Below are 22,959 nucleotides of genomic sequence, written 5' to 3' on the forward strand. Positions count from 1 at the left end.
TTCCAGAAAAAAGAAGATGCTTTTGAGAAGTCCTGGAGGAGAGCATGGAAGGAGGTAAAAAAGGAGCTAGAGAGCAGGAGGTCTTGGGAGGAGTGGAGAGGAGACTTTTGAAATCAGTTTGGTGATGTAGCTGAAGGCAGTTTTGTGGTTGGTTATGTATGTTGTTGTTGTTGGTATTTTGAATTTTTGTCATTGGGTGAGCAGAGGCCAGTGAAGGAATTGGCAGAGAGGGGTGAAGGACCCTTCGTGGAGGCCAGTAGAGGGATTGGTAGAGGGGTGATGGGCACTGGGCAGAGGCCAGTGGAAGGATTGGGTGAGGGGGGTGGTGGACACTGAGTGAAGCTCAGTTGAGGGATTGGCAGAGTGAGTGTTGGACACTTGGTAGAGGCCAGTGGAGGGATTGGCAGATAGGGTTGGTGGATACTGAGTGGATCCCAGGGGAGGGATTAGCAGAGAGGGTGTTGGACACTGAGAGGCCAATAGAAGGATTGGCAGGGAGGGGTAGAGGACACTGAGTGGAGGCCAATGGAGGGATTGGAGGCGGGGGTGGTGGACACTGAATGAAAGCCAATGGAAGGATTGGGAGAGAGAGGTGGTGGACACCGAGTGGGGCTCAGTGGAGGGATTGGCAGAGTGAGTGTTGGACACTTGGTAGAGGCCAGTGGGGGGATTGGCAGAGAGGGTTGGTGGACACTGAGTGGATCCCAGTAGAGGGATTAGCAGAGAGGGTGTTGGACACTGAGAGGCCAATAGAAGGATTGGCAGGGAGGGGTGGAGGACACTGAGTGGAGGCCAATGGAGGGATTGGGGGAGGGGGTGGTGGACACTGAGTGGAGGTCAATGGAAGGTTTGGGAGAGAGAGGTGGTGGACACTGAGTGGGGCTCAGTGGAGGGATTGGCAGAGTGGGTGTTGGACGCTGAGTTGAGGCCAATGGAAGGATTGGGAGAGGGGGTGGTATACACTGAGGGGAGCTCAGTGGAGGAATTAGCAGAGTGGGTGTTGGACACTGAGTTTAGGACAATGGAAGGTTTGGGAGAGGGGGATGGTGGACACTAAGTGGAGGTCAATGCAAGGATTGGGAGAGGAGGGTGGTAGACACTGAGTGGAGTTTGTGGAAGGACTGGCAGAGTGGATGTTGGACACTGATCGGAGGCCAGTGGAAGGATTGACAGAGAGAAATGGTGGACACTGAGTGAAGCCCAGTGGAGGGATTGGATGAGAGGGTGTTGGACACTGAGCAGAGGCCAATGGAAGGATTGACAGGGAGGGGTGGAGGATACTGAGTGGAGGCCAATGAAAGGATTGGGAAGGGGGAATGGTGGACACTGTGGATTGGGAGAAGTCACTGAAGTAGGAGCTGTACTGGTTACTAGAAGATTGCCCCAAAAGCGTGGCCTGCTCTCATTTCTTGTATATCATCTGGGACTTTGCAGGTAGGGGGTTTTTGGGATCGGTGAAATATTGGGATGGATACAAAATGTGCCTCCCATCTGGTGGGGTGGTGCTTCCCCTTTTGATTTTGGATGTTTTTCTCTTGGGGCTGGATCCTTTAAAAAGGTAGAAAATGGTCAGTTTAGAGCTGGCCTTGAGTCAGTGGAGTGGATCATGGTCAAGCTTTTAGTTAAGTGGACACCAAATACCCCCTCTTAGAATCCAACTTTTATAAATTCCTTATTGTTTCATTGTGGTTCCATTTTGTGCACTCTGTCTATGGGTTCAATTGGGGGGAGGGGACGAAATTGATAAATCCACTATTCCGGTGTACTGGCTGGTGTGCTGGGCTGTGATCTGTGGCTGGAGACACAACGTACATTTATATTGCAAGACATCAAAGGTCTTCAGCAAAAAAACCAAAAAGCTTGCTGCCCCATTTTTGTGGTTGATCGACAGGCAGATCAATCGATATCTATAATGTCTGTGAACCGACCCAGTTTGGTTCCGTTTGTGTCCGATTAGTTCTCTTGTCTCTAATTATCAGGAGTAACTCCAGGAATAAATTAATGGTAACTTCTTTAGTTCGGGCATATTTATTCAGGAGCAGATGACACAATCTGGAACGTTATCACCATTTTTCGATATTTTTAATGTGCGCCTCTCTTCTGGCACGGCCCTCTGCCAGTAAAAAGTTAATCATCACTCCCACATTACCGCTAGATGAGAGTGAGGAGCTGGAAACCTGAGGCGCGGGCTGGCAAATAGACACGACCTTTAACTAGAGATCTCTCTGTCTTTTCAGAGCCTCATGAGATTTGCCCGGAGGAAAATTCCGGTTCAGTCGTTTGGCAAGAGACTCCGGCAGGAGAGATCGGCGAGGTGCGGTGTCCGCGGAACGCCACAGGTAAGGGCGCAGAACTCTTTGTCCTGCCAGGGACATTTCTCCTTCCATGCTTTCTATTGTAGTCTTACTTTACATGTATTGTCAATCTAAGGTCAACGCTCTCTAGTGATTGGATAGGCTGCATTCTCAGTGATGTCACCGCTCTCTAGTGATTGGATAGGCTGCATTCTCAGTGATGTCACTGCTCTCTAGTGAATGGATAGGCTGCATTCTCAGTGATGTCATCGCTCTCTAGTGTTTGGATAGGCTGCATTCTCAGTGATGTCACTTGCTCTCTAGTGATTGGATAGGCTGCATTCTCAGTGATGTCATCGCTCCCCAGTGAATGGATAGGCTGCATTCTCAGTGATGTCACCGCTCTCTAGTGATTGGATAGGCTGCATGCTCAGTGATGTCATCACTCTCTATTTAATGGATAGGCTGTATTCTCAGTGATGTCATTGCTCTCTAGTGAATGGATAGGCTGTATTCTCAGTGATGTCACCGCTCTCTAGTGAAAGGATAGGCTGCATTCTCAGTGATGTCACCGCTCTCTAGTGATTGGATAGGCTGCATTCTCAGTGATGTCATCGCTCTCTAGTGATTGGATAGGCTGCATTCTCAGTGATGTCACCGCTCTCTAGTGATTGGATAGGCTGCATTCTCAGTGATGTCATCGCTCTCTAGTGATTGGATAGGCTGCATTCTCAGTGATGTCACTTGCTCTCTAGTGATTGGATAGGCTGCATTCTCAGTGATGTCATCGCTCCCCAGTGAATGGATAGGCTGCATTCTCAGTGATGTCACCGCTCTCTAGTGATTGGATAGGCTGCATTCTCAGTGATGTCATCGCTCTCTAGTGATTGGATAGGCTGCATTCTCAGTGATGTCATCGCTCCCCAGTGAATGGATAGGCTGCATTCTCAGTGATGTCACCGCTCTCTAGTGATTGGATAGGCTGCATGCTCAGTGATGTCATCACTCTCTATTTAATGGATAGGCTGTATTCTCAGTGATGTCATTGCTCTCTAGTGAATGGATAGGCTGCATTCTCAGTGATGTCACTGCTCTCTAGTGAATGGATAGGCTGCATTCTCAGTGATGTCATCGCTCTCTAGTGAATGGATAGGCTGCATTCTCAGTGATGTCATTGCTCTCTAGTGAATGGATTGGCTGCATTCTCAATGATGTCACCAGTTCCTAGTGAATGGATAGGCTACATTCTCAGTGATGTCACCGCTCTCTAGTGATTGGATAGGCTGCATTCTCAGTGATGTCACCGGTCTCTGGTGAATGGATAGGCTGCATTCTCAGTGATGTCACCGCTCTCTAGTGATTGGATAGGCTGCATTCTCAGTGATGTCACCGGTCTCTGGTGAATGGATAGGCTGCATTCTCAGTGATGTCACCGGTCTCTAGTGATTGGATAGGCTGCATTCTCAGTGATGTCACCGGTCTCTGGTGAATGGATAGGCTGCATTCTCAGTGATGTCACCGGTCTCTGGTGAATGGATAGGCTGTATTTTCAGTGATGTCATCACTCTCTAGTGAATAGATAGGCTGAATTCTTGGTGACATTGCTGGTATCTACAGAATGGATTGGCCACATTCTCAATAATGTTACTTGTAATTTCCCAACAGAATGCATTCTCCTGATCATTCATACAATGGGATATAAGACAGGTGCTCTTTAAAAAAGCAGCAATTATAGATAAAGTGCATCTTGTTCCTTTTGCAGGTCTAATTCTGCGGAAGTGCGTTCTGGATGAGGTGGGAGAGGCGTACTGGGAGATTCCAACATACATCAAATGTGTCTCCCTTGACTACCGGAATATTCAACAGATGGTAAGAAACAAATAAAAGTCTTTGGCATTTCACCGCGGTCTTGTTATTTCTCATTTAATTCAATTTGTTCCTCCACTTTTCCTGGGTAATCCAAAGCACTTTGCACACAGTAATAACACAGGTTGTGGAGTCTTAAAGCCTCTTTGCAGATTGGAGGAGCCTCGGTTGAGATGTGTAATGTGCCCAGCAGGCCACCGTAATTCCTTCTAAATTATAGGCACCTTTGTGAGCTGATTATTCAGGCTGTGCAAAGGTTTTCCTGCGCTAAAAGAATTCGGAGCTTGAAAGTGTGGTATTATGGTGAAAGCACGCCAACAGTATTCCATACAATACTATTGTTTGCCATAGCTAGGCAGTGAAAAAACATTGCCTGATTGGAAGGAGGACTTTATTTATATCGAAACCCAAAGATAAAAGTGTTATATGTTGCAGCTGTTATTATTATTATTATACAGGAGTTACAGTATATAGCGCCAACCATTTACAATATAAAGGAGACAGTTACATGGTAGGCATGGTAGGGGTTCTGGAGAAGTCCTGGAGGAGAGCATGGTAGGGGTTCTAGAGAAGTCCTGGAGGAGAGCATGGTAGGGGTCCTGGAGAAGTCCTGGAGGAGAGCATGGTAGGGGTCCTGGAGAAGTCCTGGAGGAGAGCATGGTAGGGGTTCTGGAGAAGTCCTGGAGGAGAGCATGGTAGGGGTCCTGGAGAAGTCCTGGAGGAGAGCATGGTAGGGGTCCTGGAGAAGTCCTGGAGGAAAGCATGGTAGGGGTTCTGGAGAAGTCCTGGTGGAGAGCATGGTAGGGGTCCTGGAGAAGTCTTGGAGGAGAGCATGGTAGGGGTTCTGGAGAAGTCCTGGAGGAGAGCATGGTAGGGTGTGACAAGGGAGCTAGAGAGTAGGAGGTCTTGGAAGAAGCAAAGTGGAAGGTTTGCGTGATATTATGAGGTTGTTGTAAGTGTTTTGAAATTTTGGTTTGTGACTGGAAGCCAGTGGAGGGATTGGCAGAGAGGGGTGGAGGACACTGAGTGAAAGCCAATGGAGGAATTGGTAGAGAGGGGTGGAGGACCCTGAGCGGAGCCCAGTAGAGGGATTGGCAGATAAGGGTGGAGGACACTGAGTGAAAGCCAGTGGAGGGATTGGCAGAGAGGGTTGGGGGACACTGAGTGGAGGCCAGTGGAGGGATTGGCAAAGAGGGGCAGAGAACAGTGAGTGGAGCCCTGTGAAGGAATTGGCAGAGAGGGGTGGAAGGTACTGGATGGAGCGCAGTGGAGGGATTGGCAGAGAGGGATGGGAGATACTGAGTGGAGCCCAGTGAAGGAATTGGCAGAAAAGAGTGTAGGACATTGAGTGGAGGCCAGTGGAGGGATTGGCAGAGAGGGGTGAAGGACACGGAGTGGAGACAAGTGGAGGTATTAGCAGAGTTGTGGATGATCTTGCATGTTTTTGTTAGTGTTTTGAGCTCTTCTGTTTGTTTGGCGACTGGAATCCAGAGAAGGGATTGGCAGAGAGGGGAGGTGGACACTGAATGAAGGCTAGAGTTGTGGATGGTTTGTATGTTCTTAGCCATTCTAGACCTTAGATGTGATGGAAGCTTTGGTTTCCATTTTTTGTTTAGGCTTTTTTTTTTAATTTTCACCTGGTAGTACATAGGTGGAGCCTGAAACTCAGATCACCACTGGAGAGACTTCTGGAGAAAGGATGTGATGTCCAGAATGGTGTTTTCAAGTCTCCTCTTCAATAAAGCTATTTTTGTGCATGGACAAGAGATGACAGCCCAATTTCCTAGAGTTCCTGAGAGGAATAAAAAGCCTAAGGCTTATATAACCCACCAATGTTTTCCTTTAGATAATATATCAGTTTTGGATTGGGCTGAACCTTTAAATATTTATAAAGGATAAATACAAAATGCTACTGTTTTTACTGTAAGTTTTAGTTATTGGTGGGGTCTGGTGGGCTAAGTTGCTTGTTGGATCATTACATCTCTCTGGGACTCCAGAAAGGAGTTCCCCCATTATTGATCCTGGTTTTGGTTTGGTCCACCTTGGAAGATTGGGTGGTGTTGACCACCTTGCAGTGTTCGTCCTATCCTCCTTGTATTCTTTAAGACAGTGGTCTCCAAAATGCGGTCCGGGGGCCAGATGCAGCCCTTGCTTGCTTTTATCCAAGCCCTTGGGACACTATTTTCATCCACTGACACCAACAATGGGGCAAAATTTCCCCTTATTGACATCAATGAAGGGGCAGAATTCCTCCCACTGACAACAATAATGGGGCATAAGTCCTCGCAATGACACCAAAGATGGGGCACCATTCCTCCCAATAACACCAACAATGGGGCTCCACGACACCAATGATGGAGCACAATTGCTCTCAGTGACACTAACGATGGGGTGCTATTCCTCTCATTAGTACTAAAGATGGGGCATTGTTTATTCCCACTGACTTCAAGACCTTTTCTACTCCCAATGGCCACAGTCTGGCCCTCCTTAAGTCTGAAGGACAGTAAACTGGACCTTTGTTTAGAAAGTTTGAAGACCCCTTCTCTAAGATATGATATCAATAAAAAAAATCCAACAGGGAGAGTGGAAGCCTCTTGTATTGACTTGGGAACTCAAGCACCAAAGTCTTACCACCTCTCTTTAAGATATCTAAACACTGATTAGGTGGTTCAGAGTTCCATCACTTACCATAAGCTGAATAATATCATTTTTGAGCAGAGTGTTTATATTGAAAACCTCAGTGTGGGATTATGTTATGTGTTGGTTGTTCCAGATTCGGGATCATCTGACAAAAGCTCAGAGGGGGCAGAAGGGGGAAGGAGTATCGCAAGTGCTACAGAACCTCGTGGACGTCACTCAGGAAGGAGCCAGTTACAGTGGAGATGTTCTATCCACTGTGGACTGTCTGAGAAACATGACCGAGATTTTCCGCCGGCCGTACCACAGCCCCACATCCAACGACATACAGGTACGTGGAGAGGAACACCAATATTTGTTTTCTGAAGCATTTGGACCTCCAACTGTGAAGCGTAGCAGTTAACGATCACTAATTCTCAGAGACTTTTTCAGAGCCTAAAGACCAAAAAAATGATGCCATGTGCCTGTAATCTAGCAGCAGATACAGTTTTGTAATGCAGGTGGGTAGGGGAAGTAGGGAGGCTGAGTACTTAAAGAGTAACTCCACTTTGACTGAGAAAAACACTCCCCCTCTGGGTGGTCAATGTGCATCGCAAGGATTGTAACAAACTTTGTTGTCGTTTCCTTGCTTTTCTTTGTTTCATTATGTCAAAGTTCAGAGTAAATCTGAATAAAAGTGGCTTTTTCTTTGTTTATCAGCGGATGCACTTGTGGTGTTCTAATGAGGAAAGTTGCAGGGTCTGCATCCCTTTAAGAAGTGGTTAACCCTTTGGGAGTATCTCACCAAAGCTGAAATTCCTAGTGGAGTGGAGTGGGGGGGGGGGAGATGAAAGAGTTTCTTTTGCCAATATTGTTTTGCAAAAAATATTTTATCTTCTTTAGCATCTACAGACATAAAGACATACTTTTTTTATTTTATTTGACCAATGTTAGGAATTTTAATTACATTTAAATGTATACCTTTAATAATAAGTATACATTTTGTATACATTTTAGGAAAATTACACACACATGTTTCTGGTACAAAACATGGCAAAGTTATTTGAAGATTTAAAAAAGGCTTTTTTTTTATTCTGCTAAATCTTCTTGTTTTGTGACAATAAAAAAAAACAAATTTCTGCAAAATATATTAACATTTCCTTTCAGGATTTTTGTGGTACATTATAACTATGTATCATATGATAATCTAGGTTCATATTCATCAATGAAAATACCAGAAAACATACTGTAGAAAATGATTTCAAATTGTGGCCACTTATAGAAGATTAGAGTGTTGGGTCTTCCATGACCCTCATAGGGCTGCTTTGGTAACATAAACAAATGGGGTGGGGCCTAGGTGGTGGGTGGGACCTACGTGGCTGTTTCAGGGTATATGTGATAACTGGGATCAGAAAGTGGGGACTTATCACCGTCCTTCTAAAAGACACAAATGTCATTACACTGCCAAATGTTTTACCTCGCTGCAGTGTCCGTCCTTTCCTTTCCTCTTTCCTTTCCTTTTTTCTTTTTTTATTCCTTCCGTTTTCTCTCTCCCCCTTCATCCCCTCCTCCTTTCCCTCTCTCCTTTCCTTTCCTTTCCTTTTTCTCTCTCATTTCCTTCTTTCCTTCCTTTCCTTTTTCTTTCTCCTTTTCTTCCCTCCTTCCTTCATTCCTTCCTTCCTTCCTCCCTTCCTTCCTTCCTTCTTTTTTTTCTTTTCCTTTTTCACCCTTTTTCAATTCTTCTTGTCTCCTTTACTTTTTCTTTCCTTTCCTTTTTTTTCCTTCCTTCCTTTCCTTTTTCTCTCTTTTTTCCTTCCTTTTTTCTTTCTTCCTTCTTTTTTTCCTTCCATTCTTTCTTCCTTTCCTTCCTTTCCTTTTTCTCTCATCTTTCCTTCTTTCCCCTTTTTCTCCCTTTTTTCAAACCTTCTTCTTTCCTTCCTTCTCATTTTTCTCTCTCCCTTCCTCCTCTCATTGCCTTGCCTTTCCTGTTCTTTTCCTTCCTTCCTTCCTTCCTTCCTTCCTTCCTTCCTTCCTTCCTTCCTTCCTTCCTTCCTTCCTTCCTTCCTTCCTTCCTTCCTTCCTTCCTTCCTTCCTTTCCTTTTTCTCTCTCCCTTCCTTTCTTTCCTTTTTCTTTCTCATTTTCTTCCTTCCTTGCTTTTTTCTTTTCCTTTTTCTCCCTTTTCAGTTCGTCTTCCTTCCTTTTCTTTTTCTCTCTCCTTTGCTTCCTTCCTTTTTCTCCCTTTTTTATTCCTTCTTTTTTCCTTTCCTTTTTCTATCCTCCCTTCCTTCCTTCCTGCTCATTTTTCTCTCTCCCTTCCTCCTTTCCTTTCCTTGCCTTTTCTATCCTTTTCCTTCATTCCTTCCTTCCTTTCATTTTTCTCTCTCTCTCTTCCTTCTTTTCCTTTTTTTATCCTTTTCTTCCTTCTTTTCCTTGTTCAGTTCATCTTCCTTTCCTTTTTTTGTTTCCTTTCCTTTTTTCCTTCCTTTCCTTTTTCTTCCTTCCATCCTTCTTCTCTGTCCTTTCCTTTCTTTCTTCGTTCGTTCCTTCCTCCTTTCACTTTTTCTCCCTTTTTTCAACTTCCTTCTTCTTTCCTTTCCTTTTTCTCCCTCCCTTCCTTCCTTCCTTCCTTCCTTCCTTCCTTCCTTCCTTCCTTCCTTCCTTCCTTCCTTCCTTCCTTCCTTCCTTCCTTCCTTCCTTCCTTCCTTCCTTCCTTCCTTCCTTCCTTCCTTCCTTCCTTCCCTCCCTCTTTCCCTCTCATTTTTCTCTCTCCCTTCCTCCTTTCATTGCCTTGCCTTTCCTATCCTTTTCCTTCCTTTCCTTTTTCTTTCTCCTTTTCTTCCTTCTTTTCTTTTCATTTTTCTCCCTTTTTCAATTCATCTTCCCTCCTTTCTTTTTTCTCTCTCCTTTCCTCTTTCCTCTTCTTTCCTTTCTTTTCTTTTTTTCTTCCTTCCTTCCTTTCTTTTTTTTAATTTCTCTCTCCCTTCCTTCCTTCCATCCCCGATCATCCACATGGAAGGCTGAGTGATGAGACATGAAAGGAGGAGGCAGAGAGCAGCTATGCTCAGGTCTATTGATCGATGAATGTAGCAGACAGCGGTGATCGATGTCGGGTAGTTGGTGATGTGCGGACACGTGTCCGGGGAAGGATTGGGGCGTGACGTTCTTTCTTTCTTTCTTTCTTTCTTTCTTTCTTTCTTTCTTTCTTTCTTTCTTTCTTTCTTTCTTTCTTTCTTTCTTTCCTTCTTTCTTTCCTTCCTCCCTTCTCATTTTTATTTCCCCGTTCCGCCTTGCCTTTCCTTCCTTCCTTCCTTCCTTCCTTCCTTCCTTCCTTCCTTCCTTCCTTCCTTCCTTCCTTCCTTCCTTCCTTCCTTCCTTCCTTCCTTTCTTCCTTTTTCTCTCTCCCTTCCTTTTTTCTCCTTTTCTTCCTTCTTTCCTTTTCCTTTTTCTCCCTTTTCAACTCTTCTTGCTTCCTTTCCTTTTTCTCTCTACTTTCCTTCTTTCCTTCCTCCTCTACTTTTTCTTTCTTCCTCCTTTCCTATTATTTCCTTCCTTCCTTCTTTCCCCTTTTCTCCCTTTTTTCAATCCTACTTTTTTCTTTCCTTTTTCTACCTTTTTTCAATCCTTCTTATTTCCTTTTTCTTCTTTTTCTCTCCCTTCCTTCCTTCCTTCCTTCCTTCCTTCCTTCCTTCCTTCCTTCCTTCCTTCCTTCCTTCCTTCCTTCCTTCCATGTCAGGCAGGAAAGGTCAGCTCCCAGGCCAACTACCTCTGTGGATGACGCAGGAGGGAATTCAGCCTCTTTTTTTTTTCGTTTCTACTTACTAATAACAAGGTTTTTTTTTTGTTTTGTTTTTTAATGATTGATCTCCCCCCCTCCCCCCATGGAGTAGAGCAATTTGTACATTCCTGCTGTGAGACGCTTTATTCAGCAATACCGCTGTCATTACTTAAGATAAGAAAGAAACGCATATCTTTTTTTTTTTTGCTTTTTTTTTTTGCAAAAATGGATTGTTTTGCAATCCCCAAAGAAAATACACAAAATAAAAAAAACACTTTTTTTCAGTTTGATAAGTGTTATAAAAAAAAATTGTTACTGCAGATAAAATACTTACTTTTTATCCAAAAGTTATGATTCTGGTACAAAGCATTAAAAAGTTTATTAAAAATGAAATAAAGGATTTTTTTTTTTCAATTTTGTGCCTTTTAACACTAAAAAAAGTTAACAAACAAAAGAAAAAAATCTTTAAATGATGATTAAATAGTTGAGATAGAAATGCAGGAAAATAATAGGTAAGGGGAGAGGTTGAAGAAGGCATTCATTAGGCTTGATAAAGGTAAACTGAGGGTTATTATAGAGTTAAATAGGAAAAAATTTTATTAAAAAAAAAAAAAACTTTCTTTTTTTTTTTAACATGTCAGGTTTCTTGATTTAACCAACATCATATGCAGATTAAAGCTCATAACTGTGACCTGCAGATGAATGAAACAGAGCAGATAAAAAAAAAAAATCATCTGAACAATATTTATAAGCAATGAGAGAAATTTACTAAGACTGGAGCAGCTGTGCATGGCAACCAGTTAACTTCTAGGTTTTTTTTTTATCAAAGCTTCATAGAAGATGCTGAAGTTAGACACTGATTGGTTACTATGCCCAACCAGATTCTGTCTACACCAGTTATAGTAAATCCCCCCAAAGTTACTTTGTATCGCTCCATCTCCTGTCTAAACAATGTTTATAAACAATCTTACTTTGGATCTCTCTATCTCCTGCCTGATAAATGTTTATAAACAATGTTATTTTGTATCTTTCTTCTGTCTAAATAATGTTTATAAACAATGTTACATTGGATCTATCTCCTGTCTGATCAATGTTTATAAACAATGTTACTTTGAATCTCTCTGTCTCCCGTCTGATCAATGTTTATAAACAATTTTACTTTGCATCTATCTATCTCCTGTCTGATCAATGTTTATAAACAATGTTACTTTGTATCTCTCTTTCTCCTGTCTGATCAATGTTTATAAACCATGTTGCTTTATATCTCTCTATCTCCTGTCTAAACAACGTTTAAAAACTTTGGATTTATCTCCAATCTGATCAATGTTTATAAACAATGTAACTCTGCATCTCTCTGTCACCTCTCTGAACAATGTTTATAAACAAGGTTACTTTGTATCTCTCTATCTCCTGTCTTATTGATGTTTATAAACAATGTAACTTTGTATCTCTCTATCACCTCTCTGAACAATGTTTATAAACAAGGTTTCTTTGCATCTCTCTATCGCCAGTCTGATCAATGTTTATAAACCATGTTGCTTTATATCTCTCTATCTCCTGTCTAAACAATGTTTAAAAACAATGTTACTTTGGATATATCTCCAGTCTGATTAATGTTTATAAACAATGTAATTTTGCATCTCTCTATCACCTCTCTGAACAATGTTTATAAACAAGCTTTCTTTGCATCTCTCTATCTCCAGTCTGATCAATGTTTATAAACAATGTTGTTTGGTATTTCTCTATATCCTGCTTGAACAATGTTTAGGGGCTGATTTACTAAAGGTAAAGGCACTTTGCAAGTGAATTTGCTCTGGAGCTTAGTGAATGAGGTGAAGTTCTTCTGACTTCCATCATCCATTCAAATGCAAGCAGACATGCAGGTTTTTTTTTTTTTCCTTGCACTGGATTGGTTATTCTTTGTCATCACGCTCTCTGTGCTGGGTGTTTTTTGGGGCGTGTGTAGCATGTCCTCCGTCCACAGCCCATTTCGGGAAATGTTTTAACTTCAGCAAAATATCAATGTAACAAAATATAAAAATGACACAAACTATTATAAAATGTGATCTTATTAAAAAAAATAAAAAAATAAATAAAAAATAAAAAGACTCCGGAAAAGTATATGTTTTTGTAGAAAGGATTCCAGTTATTCCCATATCCCTTGTCCCGGGATTTTAGTCTTTGCCCCACAGGCTGCGCTGGAGCGCGATCTCTCACCCGCTGGGGCCAATCACAGCGAAGCTTAATAGTAAACACTAAATGAATCCTTTTCATTCAGTAAAGATGATTGCTTATAACGGTGAAATTCACTGGTATTAGCAATCATAATGTGTAAAAAAATAAATAAATAAAAATAAATAATCCCGATCACTTCCCCAGAGTACTATGGGAACAAAGTATTCCTCTGGTCACAGTGTGTTAAAAAAAAAAAAAAAAAAACTTAAAAAAAAAAAAGTGATACAAAAGAAAACAAAGTTTGAAAAAAATTGATACAATTTGTATCTTTTTTTTTTACCTACTTTCACCAGTCGGTGTCCCTGATCACCACACCGGTCATATGATGACGCCGCACTGCACTGGTGACACAAAACAAAAACAAAAAATGTTAAAGAAAACAATTTTTAAAAATGTTTCAACCCCTTGCCGACCAGCGCACGGCGATATACGTCGGCACAATGGCACGGCTGGGCAAAGGGGCGTACAGGTACGTCCCCTTCAAGATGCGTCATTGTAGACATTTCCCCGTTCTGCCTAGTGACATGACAGGGATCTACGCCTCCCAGTGATCGCTGTCATGTGAGTGGAAGCCCATCCCCCCCCCACAGTTAGAATCACTCCCTAGGACACACTTAACCCCTTGATCGCCCCCCTAGTGTTTAACCTCTTCCCTGTCAGTGTCATTTACACAGTAATAGGTGCATTTTTATAGCACTGATCGCTGTATAAATGACAGTGTTCCCAAAATAGTGTCAAAAGTGGCCAATGTGTCCGCCGCAAGGTCGCAGTCACGATAAAAATCGCAGATCGCCGCCATTACTAATAAAGAAAAATCTGATAAACCTATCCCCTATTTTGTAGACGCTATAACTTTTGCGCAAACCAATCTATATACGCTTATTGCAATTTATTTTTTACTAAAAATATGTAGAAAAATACATATCGGCCTAAACTGAGGAAAAAATTTGTTTTTTTATATATTTTTGGGGGGTATTTATTATAGCAAAAAAATTAAAAAATTGCTTTTTTTTTTTCAAAATTGTCGCTCATTTTTTGTTTATAGCGCAAAAAATAAAAACCGCAGAGGTGATCAAATACCACCAAAAGAAAGCTCGATTTGTGGGGAAAAAAAGGACATCAATTTTGTTTGGGTGCAATGACCGCGCAATTGTCAGTTAAAGCGACACAGTGCCGTATTGTAAAAACTGCTCCAGTCAGGAAGGGGGTAAATCCTTCCGGGGCTGAAGTGGTTAATTTTCCCAAAAATTGCGACCAAAAAAAATGACAACTTCAAAAAACTTGCCGCGCCTAAGTACCACGGACTGTCCACTTTCCATCAGGATTGATCAATTTTCATATATGTATATATTCACTTGTGTGGTAGACAACACAGGGTATACGTCTCAGTGCCAGCAATCAAGACTTCCCAAAGGCCATCTATAAAGAAAAAGTCCGGGGATTTCTACACTTAACATTTTATTCATTTCACATGTAATAAATGAGATACTTTTCATGTCGTTCCAAATAACAGTTTCGGGCTACAAAGCTTTACGCCCTTCTTCAGATGGGAACAAGATTTATACTGACATTATTCTCACTTCTTTTTATATTGTTACATTTCACACCAGAAATCCATTAGGCATCAATTAACCAATTAATCAATACAAATTATCCTAATTATTTTCATCCTAGATTCCGGAGAAATGGCTCAATGAGATGTAATCACGCTCCAATCACATAGAAAACGTTCCATTTATCCTGGTATTAAAACATACAAATCCATTAACCAATGTCCGGAAAAATTAAATAAAAAATATAATAATCAAAAATAATGCATTCAAATCATAATCCATACAAATAAACCTCAACGATCTATAAAAATAAATGCAGGTCAAAGTCCGAGTTTAAAGCTCTAGGTTACAAAGTATCCGATCTATTTATCCATTGTACTTCCAATTTTTTTAGAATTAATTCCAGATTACCCCTCCCCCCCCCCCCACCGTTTATTTAGGAGAACGGCATCAATGACCATATATGTCACTTGCAATGCAGCATGTCCCATCTCAATGCCTCGCCAATGGTAGTTTCGTGAGTTTATCCCTGACTGGCAATTCTATACGGTGGAACCTTGGTTAACGAGTAATGCGGTTAACGAGCGTTTTGAAAGACGAGCAACTTTTTAAAAAAAACTCTGACTCGGTTTGCGAGCGTTGTCTCGCAAAACAAGCAAAATTCAAGCTAATGGGGTGTGCAGTACCGCATTTGGCCAGAGGTGCGGGGGCGCCGGGGACATTTCAGAACGGTTCGGAAATACTCGGAAACACTCAGAAATACTTAGTTCCCGAGTGTTTCCGAGCCTTCCTGAGGGTTTCCGAGTTCAGCCGAGCTGTCCCCAAGTATTTCCAAGGCTCTCTGGTGCCCCCCCCACTTCTGGCCACATGCGGTATTGCATGCAATAGAAGTCAATGCGGATCGAATTATCTTTGTTTCCATTGACTTCTATGAGGAAACTCCCTTTGATATGCGAGTGCTTTGGATTACAAGCATTCTCCTGGAACGAATTATGCTCGTAATCCAAGGTTCCACTGTATTTTTTTTCCAATTTAACTTTATTTAGAAGCAAGCAAAGAATAAATTTCATGAACATCGTGTATAACATAATATCACATCACTTCCTTAAAACTCAACCTATCCAAACCCCAGCTCATTGTATTTCCTCCCTCAGGTGCCACTTCCCCTGATTTCTCCGTCAATATCAATGGCTCAACTATCAACCCCCATCCCCCCACTTCAAAGTCCTAGGTGTAATCCTGGACTCTGAACTAACCTTTCGGCCCCACATTCTATCACTGTCCAAAATTTGCCGCCTCAACCTCCGCAACATCTCCAAGATACGCCCCTTTCCTAACCAATGTCACCACAAAGCTTCTAATCCACTCCCTGGTCATCTCTCGCCTCGACTACTGCAACTCCCTCCTCATTGGCTTACCTCTAAATAGGCTCCTCCCCACTTCAGTTCATCATGAACGCTGCTGCCAGGCTCATCCACCTCACAAACCGCTCAGCGTCTGCCACACCCCTCTGCCAATCCCTCCATTGGCTGCCACTCAGTCACCGAATTAAATTCAAGATACTAACTATAGCTTACAAAGCCATCCACAACTCTTCCCCCAGCTACATCTCTAACCTGGTCTCAAAATACCAACCTAATCGTTCTCTTCGCTCCTCCCAAGACCGCCTGCTCTCCAAACTCCCTCGTCACCTCCTCCCATTCTCGCCTTCAGGACTTCTGCAGAGCCTCCCCCATCCTCTGGAATGCTCTACCCCAATCCATCCGATTTTCTCCTACTTTATCCACTTTCAGACGATCCCTGAAAACTCATCTCTTCAGAGAAGCCTATCTGGCCCCACCTAACAACTGTACATTTATCTTCTCCGTCAGCCCATCCCCCACAGTTATTACCTCTTGTATCTCTTGACCTTCCCTCTTAGATTGTAAGCTCCAAGGAGCAGGGCCCTCTGATTCCTACTGTATTAAAGTGTATTGTATTTGTACTGTCTGCCCTCAAGTTGTAAAGTGATGCGTAAACTGTCGGCGCTATATAAATACTGTATAATAATAATAATAAAAAAAAAATAATATCCATCTCTATCTGCTGCCTAATATACCATTATATACTATACACAATTAATAGCATCTTTCCCCTGAAAACTTACTCATTTAATACATCAAAACAAAATCGCTATTCCTTCTTAAACACGCAGATAGGCAAACACCCGCCCTCCATCCAGGACCCAAAAAAGTGTCTCCGGAACTGGGGGGTCTTCTATATATATTATATTCACAGTATATCAAAACCTCTCTTCCTTCGATATCCCCCCCCCCCCACACACAAAACAAATAACCTGTATTTGACTTTTTGTGTTGTTTCACCCACATATAAATATCCACATGGACATTTTATAACATGTATCACATAAGAAGACTGGCGTGTATGATGTCCTTTTTATTTCCATTTGTGGATGTGTCAAAAACTTTCCCTTTATCATAGAATTACATTGAATACAACTTCAGCATGAATAATATCCATGATTTTGAGGTCCCCAAAAAGTTCGATTTTGAGGGGTTTTTTTTGCCGAGATTGGTCAGATCTGACCCATCCGCTGTGTATGGCTCTACCTTTCCGATGAAAACGGAGGATTGTGAAATTTAGGGATTTGGGGAAAATTTTCTTTTAATATATGCCAGTGTTTTTTTAATAACTTTATGTATTTGAAATGAATGTTACATAGTTGCATAGTGACATGGGAATTTATAGATAGGCAACTGCTATCCTCATATTGAGTAGTGGTTCCAAATTAATAATAACTACTGAATAATTGTATTCTATTGTGTATGTATTGCACACTTTCCTCGCTGTGCACACGGCAATAATAATGTTTTCAGTACATGTTTGCATTCTTTCCAGTCCTGATTAGAATTAGCCTGCCTATGTTACGCCCCTTGTTACCATAAACGTACAATTGTAATATTAATGTGATACCTACATAATCATGTGTATAAAATAACCTTCAATTGCGTCATAATAAAGCAGAACAGTTATTTGGAAAGATGCTGAGCGTATCTTTTGTGTCTGTTCCCTACTGCAGTAGTTATTAATAATTTGGAACCACTAATCAATATGAGGATAGGAGTTGCCTATCTATAAATTCCCATGTCAATAGTTACATAGTAGGTTGAAAAGAGACACAAGTCTATCAAATCCAACCTATGTGTGTGATTATATGTCAGTATTACATTGTATATTCATCCAATTCCAATTCCATCCAATGTGGATGGAATTGGGACACAAATGGTAATCTTTTAATCATGCTAGTGGTTCTCTTTTGATTGGCTGTAATTTCTCCTTTCAGCCTTAATAGTCTCTATGGGATTCTCCCTCTGAATACGTTTTTATGTTCCATTTCATCTAAACGTTTATCTCGGTCTTCACTATTAGTAACGATTCTATTTACCCTAATTAGCTGACTCTTAGGACTTGATTTGTATACCCCAGGTGGGTGGAAACGATTGAAATGCAAAAAGTTGATTACGATGGGTCGGTTTTGTGTATAAATTACTACTAAGGCCCCCATTTACCATACTAATACATGTATCCAAGAAGGGCATTTTTTTTCTTGACTATAAGTCATATTAAACTCCCAGACCAGGTATAAAATAATTAATGTAGGTATTAAACAATAACAAAGTGTTCAAATCTCCCTCCCATATCGCAAACACATCGTCCAAAAATCTGAACCAACATTTACAATTTTCCTTGAATAAAACGTTGTTAAAAATAAAAGATTCTTCAATCATATTAACAAAGGTGTTTGCATATGGGGGTGCGACATTAGAACCCATCGCCGCACCCATTACCGCACCCATCGCCGCACCCATTGCCGCACCCATCATTGCACCCCTAAATTGCAGATAGTATGTTTCTTCAAAATAGGAAAACATTTTTGTCCTAGTACAATTTTTAATAATTGCATCAAGAAAGCAATTTGTGTTGTATAACCGTGATGCTGACCCCAGATCTCATATTTAAGAGGTCCTGTCATGCTTTTTTTCTATTACAAGGGATGTTTACATTCCTTGTAATAGGAATAAAAGTGACACATTTTTTTTTTTTTAAAAGAACAGTGTAAAAATTTTAAAAAAAGGTCAAATAAATAAGAAAAACATTTTTTTAAACGCACCCTGTCCCGATAAGCTTGCGTGCAGAAGCGAACGCATACGTGAGCAGCGCCCGCATATGGAAACGGTGTTCAAACCACACATGTGAGGTATTGCGAGAGCAGTTATTTTAGCCCTAGACCTCCTCTGTAACTCAAAACATGCAACCTGTGGACTTGTTTTAAATGTCGCCTATGGAGATTTGTAAGGGTAAAAGTTTGTCGCCATTCCACAAGCGGGGCGCAATTTTGAAGCGTGACATGTTGGGTATCAATTCACTCGGCGTAGCATTATCTCTCACGATATAAAAAAAAAAAATTGGGCTAACTTTACTGTTGTCTAGTACAATTTTTAATAATTGCATCTAGAAAGCAATTTGTGTTGTATTGTATAAACGTGATGAAATGAGGAGGCGGCGACAGGCTTCTATACCTAATTGGTGTGGTATCATGACTGCGCATTTGTCATTCAAAGTGTGACAGCGCTGAAATCTGAAATCTGGCCTGTGCAGGAAGGGGGGGGGAGTGTCCGGTATTGAAGGGGGATTTTTTTTTTTTATATTGTGGAGAATTTAACCGGAGGAGCCCATAAAGGTGGTGCCAGCAATCATTATTTTGATTATTATTATTATATTGATGATACAGGATTTATATAGCGCCAACAGTTTGCGCATCGCTTTACAACATGAAGACAAACATTACAATTACATTACAATTTGGTACAAGAGTAATCAGAGGGTCCCGCTCATTAGAGCTTACAATCTAAGAATAAGGGTCAATTGATACAAAAGGTAATCATGTCGGGGAGATCGCACTGTTAGCTCACCAATCGTCACTTAGAACTAAAACGTCGCTCTTAGTCTCACCTAATAATTCCTTGCAATGTATTTTTTTTTTTCAATGTAAAGCCAGAAATTCCCTTTAAACGTACTTTATTGGAATCAGTGGGATGGAATGTGCTGAGGAACATTGAGACAGGGTGGTATGTTCTCTGCAGTCTGCGTAGGTAACAATCTGTCCGTTTTGTTAATTATCCTCTAATACTGATTGCCTCTTCTCTGCTTCTTTACTCCAATCTAGAACTTTGTGCAAGTCATCAGCAACCTGCTCTCCGACGAGAACCGGGACAAGTGGGAGGAGGCGCAGACGGTAGGAGATAACATTTCACACGTTTTCTTTACCCTCATCAGATACACTTCTCAGAGCTGAACAGGGTGCTCTATGGTGACCTGTCCATTACCCCACCCCAACATCTGCAGCAGTGGGAGGGTTGAAAGGGACACGGGCACTAGCTTAAAAAAGGAAAGTAAGGCAAGGTTTATCCAACTTTATTATTTCCATATTATTATATTATACCCAGGGCTTTCTTCCCAGAGAGTAGGTGCAGGAACTCCCCTCTTCTGAATTACCCCTTGTCTCCACCCCAACCCTCCTCCGAGCACCGTTACTTGGTTCCACCCTCTACCCACCTCTAACCATTGTTACTTGGTTCCACCCTCTGCCCACCTCCAAGCACCGTTATTTGGTTCCACCCCATTCCCACCTCTGAGCACTGTTACTTAGTTCCACCCTCTACCCACCTCTGAGAACTGTTACTTGGTTCCACCCTCTATCCACCTCACCTCTAAGCATTGTTATTGGCTCCACCTTCTACCCACCTCCAAGCACCGTTACTTGGTTCCGCCCTCTTCCCACCTCCGAGCACCGTTACTTGGTTCCGCCCTCTTCCCACCTCTGAGCACCATTACTTGGTTCCACATACTACCCACCTCCAAGCACCGTTACTTGGTTCCACCCACTACCCACCTCCAAGCACTGTTACATGGTTCTGCCCTCTACCCACCTCCCAGCACCGTTACTTGATTCCACCCCCTTCCCGCCTCCGAGCACAGTTACTTGGCTCTACCCACTACCTATCTCCAGTCACCATTACTTGGTTTCACCGACTACCCATCTCTAATCACTGTTACTTGGTTGTACCCTTTACCTACCTCCAAGCATTGTTACTTGGTTTCACCCTCTACCCAACTCCAAGCACTGTTATTTGGTTCCACCCCATTCCCACCTCCGAGCACCGGTACTTAGTTCCACCCTCTACCCATCTTCAAGCACTGTTACTTAGTTCCACCCACTACCCACCTCCAAGCATCATTACTTGGTTCCGCCCTCTTCCCACCTACAAGCACCGTTACTTGGTTCCGCCCTCTTCCCACCTCCGAGCACCATTACTTGGTTCCGCCCTCTTCCCACCTACAAGCACCGTTACTTGGTTCCGCCCTCTTCCCACCTCCGAGCACCATTACTTGGTTCCGCCCTCTTCCCACCTACAAGCACCGTTACTTGGTTCCGCCCTCTTCCCACCTCCGAGCACCATTACTTGGTTCCGCCCTCTTCCCACCTCCGAGCACCGTTACTTGGTTCCGCCCTCTTCCCACCTCCGAGCATTGTTACTTGGTTCCCACCTTCAGCCACCTGTCAGTACTGCTCCTTTTAGGGAAATATCATTTTGTGTTGCTAAGTAATTTGTATGGAACAAGAAAAGCAGTAAAATAGATCTTCCTCAGCCAGCAACAATAGACCTCCCAGCAACAACAGACCCTTCCCAGCAACAATAGACCCCTTCTGCAACAATAGCTTCCCCACACAACAATAGCCCCCCCTCAACAATTCATACACATCAAAATGCCACCCTAGTAACAATAGACCCCCAGCAGCAACAACTGATCTTGCAGCAGCCAGCATCAGTAGACCACTAGCAATAATAGACCTCTCCCTCAACAGTAGATCCTTCCCAGAAATAATTGACCCCCTGGCAACATAATACCATCCCCAAAAACAATAGGCCTTTCCAGCAGCAACAGACCTCCCCAGCAACAATAGACCCCCACACAAAAAAAGATCCCTAGAGAGTAGCTGAAGGAAGTTCCCCCTTCTGAGTCACCCCCTTTCTCTGCCCCTTACCCACCTCTCAGTGCCGCCCCTTTTAAAGAATACAGAACTAAGCAACATTTTGTGGTGCTAAATAATTTTTATGGAATTTGTTAATGACAACAAAAAAAAAACAGTAAAATAGATCCCCCATCCACAATAGATCCCCACAACAAAAATATCCCCCCAGCAACAACAGATCCCCCCAGCAACAACAGATTCCCCCAGCAACAACAGATTCCCCCAGCAACAACAGATCCCCCCAGCAACAACAGATTCCCCCAGCAACAACAGATTCCCCCAGCAACAACAGATCCCCCCAGCAACAATAGATGCCCAATAACAATAGACTCCCCCTCCAGCGTCTTTAGATGCTTCCAAAACATTAGACCCCCCAGCATTAACAGATCCCCCAGCAACAATAGACCCCCTACAGCAACAACAGATCCCCTAGCAACAATAGACCCCCCTACAGCGACAATAGACCCCCCAGAAACAAAAGACACCCCTCCCCAGGAACAACAGTTCCCCCCACAACAAAATAAATACCACCCTAGCAACTATAGACCCCAGCAGCAACAACAGATCTCCAAGCAGCCGGCATCGATAGAAGCCAGGAACAATAGACCTCTCACTGAACAGTGGATCCCTCCCCCATGGGGAAACACTTTACTTCCATCATACACATTGTATAGACCCTCCCTTGTATACAGATGTTCTAGATTAGTGATGAGCTGAACAGCTCTGGGTTCAGATCGGCATGTGTTTGCTGAACTTCAAATAAGTTTGGATGCCAAACCCGAACCCCACAGGAATCAGTTGTAGCCGAATGTTGGTAGTGGTGGTGGATTCTGTTAAAATCCTGTGGCTGGTATCCCTCTGTTATTACACTGAATGCTGTTTCAGCTGGAAGGACTTGAGTAAGTATGGAGGAGCGCCGGGTAACAGATGGTCATCTTGCTTGGTGGTTTATGATAAAACTTTATTGGAGTGACAAAGGTTACAGTAGAGCCAATGCATTTCAGGGGAATAGCCTACCCCTTCTTCAGGGCTAATAGGCTATTCCCCTGTGTTGGCTCTACTGTAACTTTTGTCACTCCAAAAAAGTTTTATGATAAACCATCATGTGTGATTAGCATCTGTTACCCGGCGCTCCTCCATACTTACTCAAGTCACTCCAGCTGAAACGGCATTTAACGTCATATCAGGAGGGTACCAGCCACAGGATCTTAACAGAGCCCACCACCACTGTCCACCTTTGAGAACCAACCCCCCACCCCAAAAGAGTCCCTTATCATAACAATCAAATAGATATCATGAAGAAGGCAGCTACAGAATCTTAACAGAATCTACCACCACGGTCCACCTTTGAGGACCAGCACCCCCCAGAAGAGTCCTTTACCATAACAAACACATAGATTTCAGGAAGGTAGCAGACACAGAATCTTAACAGAATCCACCATCCCTGTCCACCTTTGAAGGCCAACCCCCCTAGAAGAGTCCCTTACCATAATGATCACATAGATATCAGGAAGGTAACAGAC

The 22,959-nt window shown here is 42.6% G+C and overlaps 1 protein-coding gene across 1 annotated transcript in view; it reads left to right on the forward strand.

The window, feature by feature from the left end:
- ADGRB1 (adhesion G protein-coupled receptor B1) overlaps window positions 1-22,959 on the forward strand; it is a gene marked incomplete in the record, with an annotated part of 698,266 nt that overhangs the window by 411,201 nt on the left and 264,106 nt on the right. Inside the window, 3 exon segments of the mRNA XM_073629372.1 lie at window positions 2,238-2,339; window positions 4,057-4,163; window positions 6,934-7,128. Coding sequence (XP_073485473.1) covers window positions 2,238-2,339; window positions 4,057-4,163; window positions 6,934-7,128 — 404 coding nt within the window.

The sequence above is a fragment of the Aquarana catesbeiana genome, linkage group LG05 (genome assembly GCF_042186555.1).
Source record: "Aquarana catesbeiana isolate 2022-GZ linkage group LG05, ASM4218655v1, whole genome shotgun sequence".
Lineage (NCBI taxonomy): Eukaryota > Metazoa > Chordata > Amphibia > Anura > Ranidae > Aquarana > Aquarana catesbeiana.